The 8,744-nt window shown below is 39.0% G+C and overlaps 1 protein-coding gene across 1 annotated transcript; it reads left to right on the top strand.

The window, feature by feature from the left end:
• Positions 1-2,678: 2,678 nt before the first annotated feature.
• Positions 2,679-6,197, top strand: LOC133556400 (cytochrome c oxidase subunit 7C, mitochondrial). The gene is made up of 3 exons (XM_061906306.1): positions 2,679-2,856; positions 5,795-5,924; positions 6,107-6,197. Exons 1-2 carry the CDS (start codon positions 2,782-2,784, stop codon positions 5,909-5,911), a joined length of 192 nt encoding a protein of 63 aa, XP_061762290.1. The 5' UTR covers positions 2,679-2,781; the 3' UTR covers positions 5,912-5,924; positions 6,107-6,197.
• The last annotated feature ends 2,547 nt before the right edge of the window (positions 6,198-8,744 follow it).

Genomic DNA, 8,744 nt, shown 5'->3' with positions numbered 1-8,744 from the left:
GACAGCACACTTGTGCTGTCTCAATATAAAGTAAATAAATGAGGTAATGAGAGAGAGGAAGGCTCCAGGCTTAGAGGAATAGCATAATTAACACCTCTCAATTGTCAAAAATAGGCACTGATGAGCATGATTTGCTGATAAGAGTGCTGCCTTACGATTGTGAGTATCTACGTAATGACAATATATGATCTGATGTGTGATCAAGACAAAAATCGGAAGTAACTGATCCTCAAACCTTGTTGTTTTAGAAGGGGTGTAATGATTTGTATTTTATCATTAATACTATGGTTTGACAGGTTATCACACTTTTCACATAATCTCAAGCACAAAATAATTATTAATAGATTAACTGCTTGGCTATTGTCATATTCGGAACCCGTAAATTATATCCCTTTTAGTCCTTCACACCACTGCAATGTGTTACCATTTAAATCCTAATTATTGATTGTGTAATTTTTGTGCATCTTCCTGTAAATAAACAACACAAATTGCATTCCCATTTAAAAGTAAATTAAAAAGACTGGGCTGCACGGTGGAGGAGGGGTGAGTGCATCTGCCTCACAATACGAAGGTCCTGAGTAGTCTTGGGTTCAATCCTGGGCTCGGGGTCTTTCTCTGTGGAGTTTGCATGTTCTCCCCGTGATTTGAATGGGTTCCATCCGAGTACTCCGGCTTCCTCCCACTTCCAAAGACATGCACCTGGGGATAGGTTGATTGGCAACTCTAAATTGGCCCTAGTGTGTGAATGTGAGTGTGAATGTTTGTCTATGTGTGTTGGCCCTGCGATGAGATGGCGACTTGTCCAGGGTGACTTAGACCTAGAAAATCTTTATTGTCCCCGAGGGGCAATTTGGTTTGCAGCAGTAGTCATTAAAAACAAGGTTCAACAGCAAAAACGATCTACAACAATAAAAACAAGGTACAACAGTAAAAATTAGGTACAACAGTAAAAACAAGGTACAAGAGTAAAAACAAGGTACAACAGTAAAAACAAGGTACAAATACATAAAATACATACAACATACAAAGTATCATAAAGCATAAAGGGTGTACGCTGCCTTCCGCCCGAATGCAGCTGAGATAGGATCCAGCGAACCCCCGCGGCCCCGAAAGGGACAAGCGGTAGGAAATAGATGGATGGATGGATAAAAAGACTGACTTTAATACAATTATTTTGAAATGTTTTTTTCCCCTCCAGGCATAATAACAGCTAGTATAGTCTAAACCAGGGGTCCCCAAACATTTTTGACTTGAGGGCCGCATTGGGTTAAAACAATTTGTCCGGGGGCCGTGCTTTGTGTGTGTGTGTGTGTGTTTGTATATATATATATATATATATATATATATATATATATATATATAAATATATATATATATATATATATATATATATACATATATATATATATATATATATATATATATATATATATATATATACATATATATATATATATATATATATATATATATATATATATATATATATATATATATATATATATATATATATATCCATTCATCCATCCATCCATTTTTTTACCGCTTGTCCGTTTTGAGGTCGCTGAATCCTATCTCAGCTGCATTCGGGCAGAAGGCAGTGTACACCCTGGACAAGTCGCCACCTCATCGCAGGGCCAACACAGAAAGACAGACAATATTCACAGTCACATTCGCACACTAGGGCCAATTTGGTGTTGCCAGTCAACCTATCCCCAGGTGCATGTCTTTGGAGGTGGGAGGAAGCCGGAGTACCCGGAGGGAACCCACGCAGTCACAGGGAGGAGATACAAACTCCACACTGAAAGATCCGAAGCCCGGAATTGAACCCAGGACTACTCAGGACCTTCGTGTTGTGAGGCAGATGCACTAACCCCTTCCACCGTGCTGCCTATATATATATGTATATATATATATATATATATATATATATATATATATATATATATATATATATCAATCAATCAATCATATATATATATATGTATATATATATATATATATATATATATATATATATATATATATATATATATATACCTCACGCAATTGACTAAAAGAGTGCGTTATCAATGGGAAAATGCATTTTTAGACATCATGATTTGTCTGAGTGGCTAGGAGACCCCGAGAGTAACAAATGGTAGAACATAGAAACATAGATTAAAAAGGACACTTTTGTTTTTAAACTTCAGACTTTTGGCCCTCGGGCCGTAGTTTGGGGGCCACTGGTCTAAATAAGAAAAGAAAATAAGAATTTAAAAAAAAGTACAAGTGAAATATGTAAATATAATAGTAACATAAACACCTACTCCTAAGGATATATCCTAAATTGATGCATTAAATTAAATTGGTGTCGAGGAAAACTTTTGTATTTCATGAATTACATTACAATGTAGCAACATTGAAAGCTAACGCGAGCAGAATTTTAACTACATTTCCCACAAGCTCACGCGTTTCCAAGAATGCCACGCGACTGCCAAGAGTTCTCTCTCACAGAAACAAGAAGGAAAAATAAACACCACCCCTCCTATGGACAGACACCCCCTAAAACAATGCATTGAATCAAAATATTTACTAATATAATCGTTTTTGTTCAATGAATTACATTACAATGTCGCTAAATTGGGAGGTAACGCGATTAGCCACGTATAACTACATTTCCCACGAGCGCCAGCGTTTCCCAGCATGCCACGCGCCTGCCAAGCAAAGCGCACAGTCCTGTTCCTCTTCCACAGAAACAAGAAGGTCGCAACTCTAGCGCCAAAGTAAAAAGGCAAAATCATGTTCGGACAAGCTGTTAGGCGATTCACAACGTCTGCTGTTCGTGCTTCACACTATGGCGAAGGACCAGGACAGGTAAGACTAAGAATACAAGGCAAAGTTATAGGGTTAGAGAAGCTACATTTGTATGGAGGCCTGGTATATGGCTGAATGCTAACATGGAGGTCACGCTAAAACACTTCCTTACATCACGGTTAAAATCTTGGCGCCCAATCACTGTAAGTTATTGCTATTTCATATTATTGAAATTAAATTGCAATGCACATTGGTTGGAGATAATGAAAATTGTGTCAGTTTGACAGGTTGCGTCTTGTTTGTGTCATCTGTGCGGCTAACCTATCCATTTAACACACGGAGTGATACAAAACAAAGCTAACACTGCTTTATTTATACATACGTACTATAACGTCTGCTTCTTTTTGAATATTACGTATATTAAGTTGGATTTGGCTGGAAATTGGGAAATTTGTCAATTAGTATCTGTTAACCTGGTGTGTTATGTAACACGCTGTTATAATACATTCAAATAAACTCTAGCGTCACAAATAACAATACAGGGTTTTAAAGGCCTACTGAAACCCACTACTACCGACCACGCAGTCTGATAGTTTATATATCAATGATGAAATATTAACATTGCAACAAATGCCCATACGGCCTTTTTAGTTTACTAAATTGCAATTTTAAATTTCTTGGGAGTTTCTTTTTGAAAACGTCGCGTAATGATGACGTGTACGCAAGATGTCACGCGTTTTTTTAGGAAGTATGAGCGCTACGCACACACACAGCTAAAAGTCGTCTGCTTTAAAGGCATGATTACACAGTATTTTGGACATCTGTGTTGCTGAATCTTTTGCAATTTGTTCAATTAATAATGGAGAAGTCAAAGTAGAAAGATGGAGTTGGGAAGCTTTAGCCTTTAGCCACACAAACACACGGTGATTCCTTGTTTAAAATTCGCGGAGGTGACGCTTTCCTATGGATCAGAGCGGTCAAGCGAACATGGATCCCGACCAAATGTCAACCAGAAGTTTTCGGTGAGAAATTTGTGGTAAAAAGTCGCCACTTACCGGAGATCAGCTGAGCTTGTGCCGTCCATACAGCTGCCGTCGACTTCCATCAGACACTGGCTTCAAGACGGTGTTTTTTTTATTATAATTTTTTTTTCTAGTCCTTCGCTATCAACATCCTCAAACACAAATCTTTCATCCTCGCTCAAATTAATGGGGGAATTGTCGTTTTCTCTGTCCGAATAGCTCTTTTTGTTTGAGGCTCCCATTAAAAACAATGTGATGATGTGAAGAGCCCTCAACGGGTGACGTCATCGTCTGCGACTTCCGGTAAAGGCAGGGCTTTTCTGTTAGTGACCAAAAGTTGCAAACTTTATCGTGGATGTTCTCTACTAAATCCTTTCAGCAAAAATATGGTAATATCGCGAAATGATCAAGTATGACACATAGAATGGACCTGCTATCCTATATATCCTATATATAAATAAGAAAATCTCATTTCAGTAGGCCTTTAATTTCCTGTTGTGTTCCTTGCAACTTCCCTTCTTTGGTTTGTACACCTTAAACATACTGCTTTTAATGTTCCCCAAGTCTCACCTTAAATGTAAAGTGAATTATATTTATATAGCGCTTTTTCTCTAGTGACCCAAAGCGCTTTACATAGTGAAACCAAATATCTAAGTTACATTTTAAACCAGTGTGGGTGGCACCGGGAGCAGGTGGGTAAAGTGTCTTGTCCAAGGACGCAACAGCAGTGACAAGGATGGCGAAAGCGGGGATCGAACCTGCAACCCTCAAGTTACTGGCACGGCCGCTCTACCAACTGAGCTAATGTATTTTATTTATATTTGTTTAAAGTGTTTAGACATTTTTCAAAGGCCTGCTGAAATGAGATTTTCTTATTTAAACGGGGATAGCAGATCCATTCTATGTGTCATACTTGATCATTTCGCGATATTGCCATATTTTTGCTGAAAGGATTTAGTAGAGAACATCTACGATAAAGTTCGCAACTATCGGCGTTAAGAGAAAAGCCCTGCCTCTACCGGAAGTCGCAGACGATGACGTCGCAAGTGTGGGGGCTCCTCACATATTCACATTGTTTTTAATGGGAGCCTCCAACAAAAACTGCTATTCGGACCGAGAAAACGACAATTTCCCCATTAATTGGAGCGATAATGAAAGACTTGTGTTTAAGGATAGCGACAGACTAGAAAAGAAAAAAAAAACGAGTAAAAAAAAAAAAAAAACGTGATTGCATTGGGACGGATTCCGATGTTTTTAAACACATTTACTTGGATAATTCTGTGAAATCCCTTATCTTTCTATTGTGTTGCTAGTGTTTTAGTGAATTAAATAGTACCCGATAGTCGGAAGGGTGTCTCCAGATGCGTATTGACGCGCAGTGTCTCAGGGTAGTCGACGCCACCTATGGACGGCACGAGCTCAGCTTTTCTCCGGTAAGAACTGACTTTTTAACCACAATTTTCTCACCAAAACCTGCTGGTTAAATTCGGTTGGGATCCATGTCTGCTTGACCGCTCTCTGATCCATAGGAAAGTTTCACCTCCAGGAATTTTAAACAAGGAATCACCGTGTGTTTGTGTGGCTAAAGGCTAAAGCTTCCCAACTCCATCTTTCTACTGTGACTTCTCCAATATTAATTTAACAAATTGCAAAAGATTCAGCAACACAGATGTCCAAAATACTGTGTAATTATGCCGTTAAAGCAGACGACTTTTAGCTGTGTGTGTGCGTAGCGCTCATACTTCCTAAAAAACACGTGACGTCTTGCGTACACGTCATCATTACGCAATGTTTTCAAGACGAAACTCCCGGGAAATTTAAAATTGTAATTTAGTAAACTAAAACAGCCGTATTGGCATGTGTTGCAATGTTAATATTTCATCATTGATATATAAACTATCAGACTGCGTGGTAGGTAGTAGTGGGTTTCAGTAGGCCTTTAACTGACTTGTTGTTCAACTCTTGTGCTTTGAAAGAACCTTCCGTTTTCCGTGGAGAACAAGTGGCGTCTGCTGGGCATGATGGTGGTGTTCTTCGGCAGCGGCTTTGCGTTCCCCTTCTTAATCGTCAGACATCAGCTCCTGAAGAAGTAAAATGTCATCTGAGGTAATTAAATTACCCATATTCATATAGTATACTGTGCTTGTCTTTGATAAAAATATTATTGTATTTTTTGTTAACTGCAGCCTTTGCCAAGTTTGGTTGAATTAGCGATTAGCAGCATTGACGTATATAATTGTGTAATTTAGTATAACGTGCAAGTCCTCATGGTTATTCTCCATTTGCAGGTCGTCACCAGGAACATATTTATCCATCAGTTGTTTGTGGAACAATGGGGATCTGTTAGCAGTCTTTGTAAATAAAAGCACCTCAACTATGGCTGTGCATATTCTATTTTTTCTGCAACATTGCTGTTCAATGTTAGAAAAAATTGCCATTTTTGTACACATTATAAAAACAATCTTGAGACTCAGCGCAGTCGTGTGTATAACACAGGTCAGCATTTTATTCAGGTTACATTATTTTGGGGTTTTAGCTCTTAGATTTGACTCAAACTGCAGGGTATGACGTCCATTTGGTACATTTTTGTTAAATATTTTTGTGAAGTCATTAAAATGACCAAAAACATACGTGTCTTATGAATGTTAAATGAGAACGACGTTTGTCCAAACTTTGGTTGCACGATATAGATTTGGCCAACAAGAGGCCTTTTAATTTCATCGTGTAGGGCTGCACAATCAATTGAATTTTAATCGTGATTACAATTTTGGCCGCTACGATTAAATGAGGGTGATCGTCGACTTTACTAACGTTTTAAAAAGCAGATTCTGCTGCATATCAATGTACCAAAACAAAAATATCAATTAAAGCCAACCACCATGGGCAACCGAGAGACAGTGGACTTATGTGAGGGCAAGTGAGAGGGTGACTGATCAGCTGGTCGCCTGTAATTCGCGAAAATGTTTGGGGAAAATAAAGACATTATTACATCAGTGACCCACATTTTAACACCGGAACGCACCCGCAGGCCTCTACGTTCTCTAGGCATGCTCTCGCTTGTTCCGGCAAACCCGGAAATGCCGTTGCGCGTATAAATAAACACACGCAGCACCAAGTTTCACAGCAAAGTTGCGCTTGTGTGCACATTTAAACAAATTACTGAGTTACAGCGAAAGTTTAAACCTTAAACACTTTCCTCTTTTCCTTAACTGCCAGTGGTGGGCCGTTCATTCACACCTATGCATTCGGTGATGTCCTACTTAGTTCAACTTTATTAAATACTTCTCAAAATGCCATAATTTATGCTACCACATGACCACGGGTGGAGAACGACTTTACAGAAACACACTTGCGCACCACTTTGTATTGATTCTCCTCAATAGTGTACAAAACCCATCCATCCATCCATCCATTTTCTACCGCTTATTCCCTTTTTTGGGGTCGCGGGGGCGCTGGGGCCTATCTCAGCTACAATCGGGCGGAAGGCGGGGTACACCCTGGACAAGTCGCCACCTCATCGCAGAGTGTACAAAACCTACTTCAGCTATTAACATATCTACGTGGTGCTGACAAAATTAAAAGTTAAGAGCTCATGTCACACCGCATATGGTTATTATATACAGTCAAAAACGTATTATTGTCCAATGCTTACAATTGTTTGTACACAAAAAATTGTAAGCATTAGAATTGGCTCGCAAGACTTTCATTTGAGAATGTGTTTGTATTTATTTTTCTGTAGTGGTAGCAGCAGCCGGGAGTTTTGGTGGCAAAAGCAGAAGTGGCTTTGTTCGTCACGTCAAAGAAACTTGGCACCGTTAATGGATTTCTTTGCTAACCAAGCGCGGCAACGGTACGGCTCGGCTAATCGGCCTTAGCACTTCCTGCTGTCGCAACCTATAATTTGTGATCCAAGGGAGTATCCAATCACAGGAGGCGTCAATGTCACATGCAACGGTTCAACATATGCTGGAAGGGCTACTGTCAACAACTAGTGATCTGATTGGCTATCGCAACTGTCCAACTGTGTGTGCCCGATTAGCTTACACTGCACAAACCGCCACTTGTTGACTTCAAAGATCTCTGCAGATTTCATACAGCGCTGGCAACAAATTAGCTGAATTCTGATTGGATAAAAGCTCTAAATAAAAACATCAACATTGGACGCTAATTGGACATGAAGAGAATATGATTTATACTTTTTTATATTCAGGGAAAGTACAAATTAAATTAATTTAACAATTTATGATCATGATTTATGTTGGGCCAGCAGAGAAGGCCTTGCTGGCTCTGGCGGCCCACCACTGCATGCAGCTAATAATCTAAACAGTTATGGTTGCTCACAGAGCAGTCCGCCCGCCACCGGCGCAAATCCCCGCCGTATAGACTACCGTAACATAAACCGTGCACCGAGGGAGCCCATGTTCATCCACCTCTCAAAGACAGGCATAAATATCGGATGTAACACCGTTTTATTTAGGAAAGACGTAAGCGGTCCTGAATATACTGTGAACAGTACAGTGTGTTCCTTTTAGTAAATGTCATGTTTTTTAGTAAGTGTCTTATTTTTTTCACTTGTCTGCACTTTATGATCACACTTTGCAATAGCATGTTTTTTTTTTTTGGTTCGCCCTTTGTCTTTTGTAAAAAAAAAATGTTTTGTTTATTTTTTTATTAAATTTCATTTTAAAATGAATGCCCAGTTAACATACTATTTGTTTAAAATAGGGCAATAAAAAAGTTTTATATAACATAGTAAATAACCGTGATTAATAATCGTGACTTCAATATTGATCAAAATTATTGTGCAGCCCTACCATCATGATAATGCATGTTGATGACACATTCTAAGTGTGGAAATTTGACAGCAACAAGCGAACAAACACAAACTTAATGCACTATAGTGTTAATGTCCCACGGTATAAAGGG

This window comes from Nerophis ophidion, linkage group LG07 (assembly GCF_033978795.1).
Source record: "Nerophis ophidion isolate RoL-2023_Sa linkage group LG07, RoL_Noph_v1.0, whole genome shotgun sequence".
Lineage (NCBI taxonomy): Eukaryota > Metazoa > Chordata > Actinopteri > Syngnathiformes > Syngnathidae > Nerophis > Nerophis ophidion.
Note: the sequence above shows the minus strand (reverse complement) of the source record. Positions and strands in the feature narration are given on the sequence as shown.

Coding starts and splice junctions, on each gene's coding strand:
- LOC133556400 (XM_061906306.1), top strand. CDS start 2,782: ATGTTCGGACAAGCTGTTAGGCGATTCACAACGTCTGCTGTTCGTGCT. Junction 2,857..5,794: donor ATGGCGAAGGACCAGGACAG/GTAAGACTAAGA, acceptor GTGCTTTGAAAG/AACCTTCCGTTTTCCGTGGA.